At 52.8% G+C, this 11,466-nt stretch overlaps 1 protein-coding gene across 1 annotated transcript; it reads left to right on the top strand.

Moving 5' to 3' along the window:
* Window positions 1–5,577: 5,577 nt before the first annotated feature.
* Window positions 5,578–10,892, top strand: MRPS23 (mitochondrial ribosomal protein S23). Its single transcript, XM_004707026.2, has 5 exons — window positions 5,578–5,663; window positions 6,007–6,177; window positions 9,753–9,830; window positions 10,059–10,185; window positions 10,526–10,892. The coding sequence occupies exons 1-5, from the start codon at window positions 5,620–5,622 to the stop codon at window positions 10,673–10,675; spliced, it is 570 nt and encodes a 189-aa protein (XP_004707083.1). The 5' UTR covers window positions 5,578–5,619; the 3' UTR covers window positions 10,676–10,892.
* Window positions 10,893–11,466: the final 574 nt, after the last annotated feature.

The raw sequence follows: 11,466 nt of genomic DNA on the forward strand, positions 1-11,466 counted from the left end.
TCAACATATTATCAGCAAGTGAGATTCTCCCGCCATCTGATTCCCTGCCAATGCTGACTCACAGCGGCCCCACAGGACAGGGTAGAACGGCTCCTGTGAGTTTCCGAGACTGTAACGCTTTATGGAAGTAGACAGCCTCCTCTTTCTCCCTCAGAGCAGTGTGTGGTTTCAAACGGCTGACCATGCAACTGCGAGGGTTAATTAGCAGCCCAAAGTGTAACCACGGTGCCACCAGGGCTTCTTAATGAATTGATCCTAGCTAGACCCACCCCCTGGCCTTGCCCCAACATCATGTTACACACACCCTGCTCTAGAGCTCAGCTGCCTGGGTTCAGCTTAGGGTCTCACCACTAAGCTAGACGTTGGGGGAAGGCCAGGCGAAAGATGTAGGATGCAGATTGATGAGGTGTAATCTGTGGCTCCCTCGGAGGTCTGCCTGCTCAGAAACAGCTCTACCTTGACCCACACCGTCCACGTGGTGCCTGCAATGCCGCATTAGCCTTCTTCCTTGGACTTTTAAACAATCTCTTAGCATTTCCATTAAAAGGCAAATATGCTGCCCAGAGGAAGCTCATGAACTCATTTCGCCCATTATCACAGCACAGATACATTTCTTTTGGATTAGCTGGCAGAGCCAGCTGGAGGAAGAGTTGGAAATTTCTAGGGGTGGCCAGGCTGATGACGGTCTGAAATGGGCTGTGTGGCGCTACTGTCACCTGGTGGCCATCTTTCAGAAGTACCACATTGCTGGCAGCGGAGAGGCCAAGCACAAGACAGGCACAGGGTCAAATATTTTGCAAACAAAAAAGGTACATTTTCATCCTCCCCCTCCCCCCCTTTAAAAGGGCCAGTAGCTTTATAGTGAAAGCCTGGGGGCAGAGGTCTGGTGCTGGGCCTCATTGCCAGAGAGGAAGGAGTCTGGCAGCCCTGTGTCAGGCCAGGGGCACTATTCCAGGGCCTTGGCAGGGGGGCAGGGTGGGGGTGGGGAAGAGCTGTGAAGCCCAGCACCAAGTACAAATCTGCCTTGCTCTGTCCTGGCTCTTCCAAGTGGGGTCTGGGGGCAAGGTGACTGGCCTGGCCTGGCTTATGAGACTGAGCGCTATCTCAGCTTCTGGACCTTTCGGGGGCAAACCTGGAGGAGATGGTCACTTCTCTACAGATGGGGGCGATGGCATCACCTGGAAGCTTGCTGAAGTGCCCCGTGAGTGTCAGGCCCAGCCCAGCCCTCCTGGGTCAGGTGGGCATTAGAAATGCAAAAGGCAACAGTCACCAGCGCCAGCTCTCCCAGAGGCCTCTCCCTCTGGCCCAGGTGAATCCGAGTGAGCCTGGGATGAAAGGCCGGCAGTTGCTGCATTGGGGTGAGAGCATGGGACGGGGCTTCAGCTCTCCAGTGCTCCGGCCTGGCTTGCTCCTGCTTCCTTCCTTAAAAGGAGACCGCCTTGAGGGGTAGGATCTCTCCCTGAACTAGATTAGTGCCAACCAACCAGCCCCATTGCTATCCAGTCAACTGTGATTCAGAGCGGAACTGCCCTAAAGGTTTCACTCTCCCAGAGAGAAAGTTTGAACTGCCAACCTTTGGGTGAACAGCCAAGAGGTGAACCACAGTGCCACGGCTTAGTGTCTGGCTTAGTGTCTGGCTTAGGGGCAAGGCCACAGCTACTCCTTTATATCTCACCAACCCGCGGCCTGGTGCTGACCAGAAAGAGCAGATTGGTTCTGAAGAAGCGAATGAGCGAGCCACTGTGAAAATGCTGAGTACATCGTAAAACCAAAAAACCAAGCCACTCAGTCAATTCCGACTCAGCGGCCTCATGAGTTGCTGAGGCTGTAAGTCTTTATGGAACAGATAGATGGCCTCCTGTGTCTCCCAGGAAACGACTGGTGGGTTTGAATCACTGACTTCCCCTGCCCCACCCATTGCCTTCTGAACCCAACCTTGAGAGGAAGAGGCAACGTGGGCCGGCGAGGGCCTGAGAGAGGGAGCAGGGAGGGGGGGGGGCACTTCTCCCTCTTCCTGACTTCTCACCACCTTCCTCCTGGTCTTCACCCTCTTCCTCCTCACATGCAGAAGGCCAACTATGCTTGTACTGTGTATGTAACTGTGTCCCACACCCAAACCACACCTACAGGCACTGAGTCCATCCCGACAGGATTGACAGGATTGAGCAGCCAGCTGTACAGCTAGCAGCCCAATGCTTAGGGCGTGTACACACACACACACACACACACACACACACACACGTGTTCCTCCTGTTTAAAAGCAGCGGTGCTCTGTTCCCCATCCAGCTCTGTACCGTGAGCAGCAGCATCACGGATGCCGTCAATGGCCCGGGCCTTTCACTTCCTCGGGATGCCCTTCCTCTGTTTGTTGGGTAACCCCCCATTCATGCTTTGCCCAAGGGCAAAGTGCAGGGGTGCCCTGGATGGCCTTGACATCATGAGACTGGTCATGCCTAGTAATGGGACCCTAGTTGGCTAACCCTCTAGGCCTGAAGGGGAGAGGGAGGGAGTGGGGGCTGCTGGGCAGCAGCTATGACTTTAGGCTCCTGGACAGTTTGGGGCAAAGGGGGGAGCCAGGGGAATAAACACCAGCCACACTCCCCTCTCCCTTCCTTCCGGTTCCTGCCAATGTTGCTCATTGGTGGTACCAACTGGAACCCAACACAAAACTGAGTGTAAGGGGACAGGAGGGTACAGCCCCCAGAGATGGGACTCTGGGGCACAGTCAGGGCGAAGGAGGGCCGAGAGGGGCTGTGCTTCTCTGGATGGGCCGCTGGAAGTTCTTCAACTAGACCACTGTCCAACTGACGGCTGTCACCCAGGGCCCAATGCAGACTCAGGAAGGTGCTTCATGCCTGCAGCAGGACTGGATCTAAATAGATAAATAAGGCCATCTACAAACTGTTGCAAAAAATGCTTCGTGCCAGGTGGCAGTCCCAAGGGCATGTGGTGAGGCTACAGCAGCTCCAGAGCTGTCAGACACAAGCTCAGGGACACTGCCACTCCCATCTCCACAAAAGAGGACAGAGAGGCTGGAGAAATCACTGTGCTCGCCCAGGATGCCGGACCAGACCGGAGCACGTAGACAATGGGCTGCAGTGGGCCCAACAAGGCAGAGGAGAGGCCGTGGAGCTCAGTCTCCTTGCCTGCAAGATGGCCAGGACCTGCCTGGCCCCACCGCCCTACTGCTTCCTCCAGGGTTCAGAGCGCAGGCTGCTGGGTGTGCAATTCCTGCTGCAAATTGAGGATTCCCAGCGAGTCCCGCTCTTCCTCCGCCCCCCACCCCCCAAGACTCCTCAGAGGAAGGGGCTTGCCTGGGATGATTTGGGAATTGCAGGGCTGGAATTCCCAAGCAAAGAATTGCAATTCCTCCTCATCGAAGGCCTGAGTCTTCGGCGCTGGGCTTGAACTGCGGGTTTTACTGAAGGTTGGCAATCCCAACCATGTTGGGTCTAAACAATGCCTTTTCAGGCTGCCAGAGCATGGCACCTGGAATGAGTCCTCCTGGGCCAGTCTGCAGTGGACAATAGCAGTGTGGCTGACTGGCAGAATGGGAAACGTGTGAGGCCAGGTGGAGCCGCCTCCATCCGCGGCGAGAACCACAGGGTGGGTGCTGGAGGCCCGCGTGGCCCGACGCCCCGCACCCTCGGGGCTCTGGCGCTGGAACAGCCTAGTCTGCATTGCCGGACCCTGGAGGGGCACCAGCGGGCTGGATGTTACCAGCCGCACGAGTTACTGAACCTCTGGCGCCCTGGCGACCTGTGCGGTAGAGAGACTAAGAATAGCTGTGTGGAGTCTGCGAGAGAAGGCCAGCCGGCCGGCCGCCACTGCCCTGCTTGCGGGCGCGGCCTCCTGCCCCGCACCTGGGCACCTGGGGCAGAGGAGGCGGGGCGTGAGGCGCTGTCGCTAGTGACAAGCAGTGAGCTCCCGGGATGTGTTGTGCGGCTCATGTGAGTGGATGCAGAAGTTCAACTGCAAACACAAACTCGCAGGGTAAGGATACGTAAAGGGGGGGGTCTCCTTCCCCCGCTGCCGTTTCACCCGCGCTCCCCCATGCCCCCACCTGTGTCCGTGCACAAATTGCCCTCGTACAAACACAAACACATGTGTTCTCTCGCCTTCTTTTAACAGCATCTTACCAGAGGTGTTTCTCCACAACCTTCCTTTTCACTTAACCAGAAACCTAGGGCAATGATCTAGGACCCGCCCCAAACTCCTCTAAAGTGGAGTCGATTCCACCTCACAGCTAACCCATCTAGGGATTCTGAGGTTCTGTCAATTTGTAGGGAGCAGACAGTTTTGTCATCCTTTAACCTGGTGGGTGGGTTTGAACCTGCGACCTTGAGGTTACCTTGAGGTTAGCTGTCCAATGTTTGGTCTATCAATTGCTTGAACAGCTACATAGCTTTCCCTGTAGCAGATCCATCCCCTGCCCATCAGGCCAATTCCACCTCTCATCAACGCTGTACTGTGGCGCTGGGTGGAATGGGGTCCCCAGGCTGTGGGTCTGTAGGTAGCACGAAAGCGGTGGGCAGGTAGCCCTTTCTGGTTAGCAGCCCACCCCCTAGTCCACGGCGTCTTCAGGGGTCCTTCGTGTGATGTGCAAAGCATGATTTGAACGAGTGATTCTTACGCATGTATACCTGACTCGCCCGGGGCTCTGGTTAAAATGTGCCCGGGTCCTCAGTGTACCTGCGGTGGGAACACAAATTCTGGGCAGCAGGTCGAACTGCAACTGGAAGGCAGAGGCTTGGAAGCCTCCTTTCCAGCCACTGCCCAGCGGGGACGACGATGTGGTCACTTGGAAGAGCTCCACAGGAAGGCCCCCGCGCACACGTCCCCTCGGCCTGTGCTTGCGATGGCCCAGTCCAAGGTCGTCACTCCGTCCCCAGGTAAACCATTCCTGAGAGGTTCCTTTCCGCAGACGTTGGAATTTCCTTCTCCGAGACGTCAAATTCCCGGGAGGAGCCAGGGACACCTCCCAGCGCCTAGCTGCTAGGCGGACCCCCAGCGAAATGGTTGGGTGCGCGCGTGGGGGATGAGGGCGCTAGGCCGCGGGAGAAGGGAGAAGGCTAGGGGCTAGTGCGACCCTGGGCAAGTGACTACCCCCCTCAGAGCCTCAGTTTCCTTCGGGGTAGGCCCAGGAATTGTGACCAAGATTAGGCTGGCTCGGACCTACAGTTGACGCCCTTCACTTTATGGCCTGTCGGTTCGCTCAGGCTGCACCCCGCTCTCCCTCAATTGCTGTCCCTCGCACCGCGCCAGCTTTCCGTGAGGGATTGGTTCATTAAGGCCAGAAAGGGGGTGTGGGGGTGGTGGTGGTGGGGACAGCCATCGTAATTAATCCTTCCCCCGAGATCAGGTATCTATTACTCCTGCGCGCCTCCAGCTCGAGCCCTCTCCGGCTCGGCTATCAAGTGCTCCTGTCTGAGCCTGGCAGAAGCCGAGGAGCACGACTGTTCGGCCCATCCTTTGCTTCTGCCTGGCTCGGCTCTTTTCCGCGCCCGGGGCTGAGGAGAAAGCGTAGCGATCCCGGGCTCGGCGAGCCGCTTACGCGCCTTTCTCCAGTCGCTTCCGGTTCCGGCGGCGGCTGGTCGCCGGGCGTCCGAGGCGCCGGCCATGTCGGGGAGCCGGCTGGAAACGGTGGGCAGCATTTTCTCGCGGTGAGTGCTGGGGCTGCGACGCGGGGTCACGCTCCTCCTCGAGTGGGCCTGAGCAGGTGCGGCCTTCGCCGGGGTGCAAGTGTGGGAGCCGGGGCAGACCCTGGGCGCGCGCCCTCTCCGGAGACATCGCCCCTTGGAGGTCTTGCCACCACCTCCGGAGTGGAAGCTTCCGAGCAGCAGGGAGGAGAGGCCGGTGGGCCCGGCGGGAGGAGCCCAGCTCGCTCGGCTTGGAGCCGGGCACGCGCCCGCGCCCCCGCCCCCGCTGCGGCTCCACGTGAGGGCTCGCTGGCCGCCCGCGTCCCAGGCGCAAGGAACTGACCTTTGCCCTTTCCCCTTCCTCAAGGACTCGAGACCTTCTTCGGGCGGGGGTGTTGAAGAAGAAGCCCCTCTGGTTTGACGTCTATGAGGCCTTCCCCCCGGCGAGGGAGCCCGTCTTCCGGAAGGTCCGATTGCGGTATGGCAAAGCCAAAGCCGACATCCAGGACATCTTCTACCGCGAGGACCTCATTCGAGTGTGAGTGGAGGCGCCGCCCAGGTGCACAGAGGCAGTGAACTTGGAAAGGAAAGGTTTGGGTAGCACTGCGGTAGCTTAAAGGGTAGCTTAAAGGGTTGAGTCGGGCTTGCCCCGTGGAAATGGGTCGTATGCAAGGCTTGCACTTTTAAAAAACTCATTCATCTCTTCAAACTCTTGCTTTTTTGGAGCGACAAGACCCCGACGTGGTTCTCCCCCTACTACGTCGTTCTCACCCCGGGATGGCAGAAACGCAAGTTCTGAGAAGAGGAATCGAGCCCAGCAACTGGCAGAGACGCTGGACATTTGTGTGCCATCCGCTCGTGCCTGATACTGTGCAGAGCTCTTTACAAACGTTTCCCACTTAGAATAACCCTTCAGGGGAGATAGTTAAGGTTCCAGACGGCTCAGGGACAGTCACTAACTTCCAGTGGTTGCACAGGAGGGTGGTGAGTCAGGGAGTGACATCCAACTCATGCTTCAGCCAGCTAGACCAGCGGTTCTCAACCTGTGGGTCGCGACCCCTTTGGCGGTTGAACACCCTTTCACACAGAAAAACACATTTTTCCAATGGTCTTAGGAACCGAGATACCACTCCAACCATCTCCAGGCAGATATGCCCACATACAAGACTGTTAACCATGCTACACCATGCTCCAAGACAAAATTTCATTTATTTGTTAATAGAAATAAATATTCCACAATATATAATTACATATTGTTTTTGTGATTCATCATGATGCTTTAATAATATTCAATTTGTAACCATGAAAATACATCCTGCATGGCAGATATTTACATGACGATTCCTAACAGTAGCAAAATTACAGTGATAAAGTAGCAACGAAAATAATTTTATGGTTGGGGGGGGTGTCACCACAACATGAGGAGCTGTATGAAAGGACCGAGGCATTAGGAAGGCTGAGAACCACTGGGCTGGACCGTCTGCTCCACCGTGGAGAAGGGAACATGGCCAGGGAAGAGATTGCTTGGCTTCCTTGATGCCACTTCAGCATCGTGGGTGTAGAAATTAGCACCCATGGGAATTGAGGGGCAGGGAGCCCTTGCTTTTTAAACATTTTTATAGTGTATGCTATCTTGCTTTTATTTCCTATTTTATTACCAACCACGCAGTGCAGAAGTTTGAGTGGCAAGGAAAGGAGAAAGGATCCTACATAGCTAGAAGGGAAACCAGCATCTAATCTTTTTCTTCTTTCAACACCAGGGAGACCTGGGTGTGTTCAAAGGGTGTTATTTGAGAAAATTCAGTCATTTAGTAAAGGTCTTTACCGCCCAAGTGGGCATGTGTATATGTAGCTTTAAGTTGTGCAGTCATGTATCTTTTGACGGGAAAACAAACTGGGTGCAGTTCCCTCAAGCATCCCTCCTTGTTCTTGCCACTGTACCTTGGTGCATGCAAGTGGGTTTTATAAAGCCATTACATTCTCCATTAAGGTCCAAACAAAGCCAAAAGCCAAACTGACTGCCTTTGAGTAGATTTTGACTCATACCAACCCTATATAGAGGTTTCCGAAGCTGTGAGTCTTTACGGGAGAAGACAGCCGTATCTTTTCCCTGTGGAACAGCTGGTGGGTTTGAACTTCTGACCTTGGAGTTAGCAGCCCGATGCTGCCCTGAGATCCAGATACCTTTTACTTGAGGGATATATTTTATTCAGGGCTTTTTTTTTGTGGTAGGAGAAGATAAGTATGTTTTGCTCTACATGGAAGTGCTCAGGTAGGGCTTGAGATCTTTGGGGCATTAAATAGTTTTTCGCCACCCTCTGCTCCGCTCCCTTGCATGCCTTTGGTCAGTTTGCTTGACCTTCACTTCTGCATTACAGCCATTTGGTGCTTCTATGTGGATGACAGGAGACCTGGGTGACAGGTTGTTGAAGAGTGAGATACTTCACTGGTGCCTCTTTCCTGTTAAATGTAACACTGCATATTCCCTGAGGTTGGTTTTGACACCTAGTGACCTATATGACAAGCCAGCTGCCCTCCAGGATTGCCAAGCCTGTGATCTGGGAGCCAACTGCCAATTCCTTTCCCCATGAGGTGGCTCTGGGTTTGAACTGCTGACCTCTTTGTTAGCAGCGGAGTGCTTAACCATTATGCCACCAGGCTCCCCATTGGTACTGTCAGTACCCAAATAATAACGCCTTGTATTTGTGTAGTTCTTAGAACTTAAATCTCTGTGGCCTTGTTTATTTTATTTATCATTTTATTGGAATCTCTTACAGATATTGTAACAATCCGTAATTCAGTTAGATCAAGCATAATTTTATAATTTCTGCCATCATAATTTTCAAAACATTTTCTTTCTTCTTGATCATATCAGTTCCCCTTTATTCCCTCCCTGCCCCATGTTTACTTATTTTTTGGAGGATTTAAAAATACATATTTTTAGGAACTTCGACCAAAATAGATGCTAGATGGATCAAAATCCAAATGTAGAAAAGTGAAATCGTTGGTAGTGCCAGAGGAAGTCAGTGCCAGGATTTGAAAAATCATCAGAGAAAGGCCTTTCCAAGCATGACATAAAACCCAGAAGCCACGAAAGACAAGCTTGAAGCTGCTCTTCTGCCAACAAGCTGGGGCGGGAATGACAGCGTGCGCCAGAGGACCAGTTCTCAGTTCACACTGCCTCACAGTATGCTGGAAACCAGTAGGCAAATTACAAGTAGGCAAATGAAAGAAGACATGAGCATTCAGGTGTTCCCAGAACAGAAAACTCAATTTGCTTCTATGAGGGGCTCCAAAAAAGTTCCTGGGAAATGTCATTGTGTTTCAATTCTATTTTTCCATGGACATTTTGAAGCGCCCCCCTCCCCCATGAATAGGGAAATATATGCAACTTCTTCCATAATAAGCTATAATTAAAACAGCATCTATCAAATTGGCAATGCTCAAAAAGGTTGGGAAGTCCGTGTTGGTGCGAGTCGATGGGGTGGGGCTGGGGTAGGGGTGGGGGTGGGAGGCACGGAGGTCAGCTGGAAAGCAGAGTGGCAGTTACAAAGGTCCACACCTTTGGAGCCAAAAAGCCACTTTTGGGAATTTAGTCCCAAGGCTACTTTGCATAGTTGAACATGAAAGGATGGACAGGATATTTGTTGCAGCGCTGCCTAGAGTAGGGAAGGGCTGGGGATTGTGTCTTTGCTGGGGTTTCAGAGACTCTTTAAGAAATGGTAAGTGGAGAGGGATGCAGCAGTGCAGCACACCATCTTTCAGGTTGAGACCTGTAACGGGACAGCAATCGAGAAATGCCTCTGGGTGTGCAGCACTAGAAACTTGGGGATGGATGCACAGAAAGGGGGCACTAGTGGGTGCTTTTCCGGAGGGAAATGGGGTTGGGATACAGAGGTGCCAGGCGGTGGCAGGCAGTCTTGCCTTTCACCTGGACACGCTTTTGTGCCCTTCGATGTATTTAGCATGTGCATGCCTTACTTTTTAGAAGAAAAACTGCCAGGCTTCGGAAATGTAGCTCACACTTAAAACCTCAGCACCAGTGACTTCTTGTACATAGTTCTTGGCCATGATCTGTAACTGGAGGCTAATAATTATGTTTGTATTTTCTAGGAAATTTTATTCAGCCTATGGATCTGGTCAAAAACCTTTTGATCTGTTCGATCAAAACTTCAAATCTACTTGTCAAAGGTAAGCAAATTTTCAAGTCCCAGGCTGCTTTTATTTATTTCGTTTTTAAATGTAAAGAACTTCATCGTCCTCAACAAAGGTGTCTCGTAGAAATCCACTTCTCCTGGTTGACTGGTGGCACACAGCCACCATCCAGGCGGACTTGTCGGGGACCTTGTGGGGTGGAAGGGACAGTGCCGCTGGACCACCCTAGTAGCCACGACTAAGAGGTGCCCCTTGGAATTCCAGGTTTGTGGAGAAGTACACCGAGCTGCAGGACCGCGGAGAGACAGACGAGGAGAAGTTATTTGTGGAGACGGGGAAGGCTTTATTGGCCGAGGGTGTCATTTTAAGACGAGTCGGGGAAGCGAGGCATGTGAGTGTTGAATGGTGACTGCAGCTAGTTGCCTTTCTGCCAGAGGCTCAAGGCAGGCTTGGCTTGCTTCTCAGACTCTGGCTCCGATCCCACGGGGCGCATTGGAGTTTGTGGTAAGCAGTGTGACGTGGAACTGGTGAGCATCTTTATGGCCTTTGAACGAGTGGTTCTCTGTAGAGGCATGATCCTGTTTCTGATGTCTCGCAGTAGGATTTGACCTGAGATAGTAAATATAAAATGTTTACTCACTGACAGAACGTGCATAGTCGAATGGCTTCAGCCAGCTAATTGGGTGGAAACGGGAATGCTCCTGTGACACGCTTTTATCTGTTCTTTTAAGCAACAGGGAGGCGGCCGAGGTTCCTGGAAACCTGACCTCGCAGGCCTCAAACTCCAAACCATATTGGAAGAAGACCCGGCTGAGCAGGTTCCCCAGAAACAGCGCTCGGAGGCACCTGAAGAACAGATGAAAGGTCTCTCACCTCCCTGAGGGACGTGTGCACCGGCTCGACACCGCAGCCGTGTCCACCCCGCAGTCACTACATGAATGCTGAGCTATTTTTAACAGCTGAACTGTGTAAATGTTTCTTACTCTCTAAGGCATTGTGTTTGCCTTCTCTGAGTTCCCGTTTCTGGGTTGTCATAAAAGCAGCTATGTGAACTTTTATGTTAGGATGCTGTTAAATAAAGAATCCTCCAGCTGCTTACAAAGTAAATTTACTTTGACACTGTAAATAACATGAGAAACTTAGAAGTCACGTTGGAGTGGCACTCGTTCTGAGTGGGCGTGCTGGGTCTATGCTAGCGCGGGCCGGCTGCACCTGATTCTCGGTGTGTTTCTTTTCTCTTTGGGCCCATCAGGCATTGCCTTTCACACGCCGTCTGGTTTCTAGGCCAACTGTTTGTGTCTGCAGATCATTTTGGTACTCTGCCCATAGAAACGTTGACCTTCAACTCGAGAGGCCAAGCTGACTTGTAGCAAGAATGAGGGCTGCTACATCAATGATGATGAAGGGCCCAACCAACTCCTGGGTCGATTGTGCTGGAGACACTCTAACATAGGCCCACACACAGTAGCCTGCTCAGGAAATAGTTGTTGAACGAATGAACGAACCATTCATTACATCCAGTTAACGACTGAATGCTCCAGGTAACTTATTGCCAAGAGAATGCAGCTGCTTTAGATGATGAACCTCCCACCCCCGTCAATGGTGTCCCACTTTAAATGTGGTCTCCTTAGGTTTAAGGGGAATCAGGATGGGTGTGTGTATAGGGAGTGGG

The sequence above is a fragment of the Echinops telfairi genome, unplaced genomic scaffold (assembly GCF_000313985.2).
Source record: "Echinops telfairi isolate 266 unplaced genomic scaffold, ASM31398v2 ScPeMD7_7458;HRSCAF=8496, whole genome shotgun sequence".
NCBI classification, from domain to species: domain Eukaryota; kingdom Metazoa; phylum Chordata; class Mammalia; order Afrosoricida; family Tenrecidae; genus Echinops; species Echinops telfairi.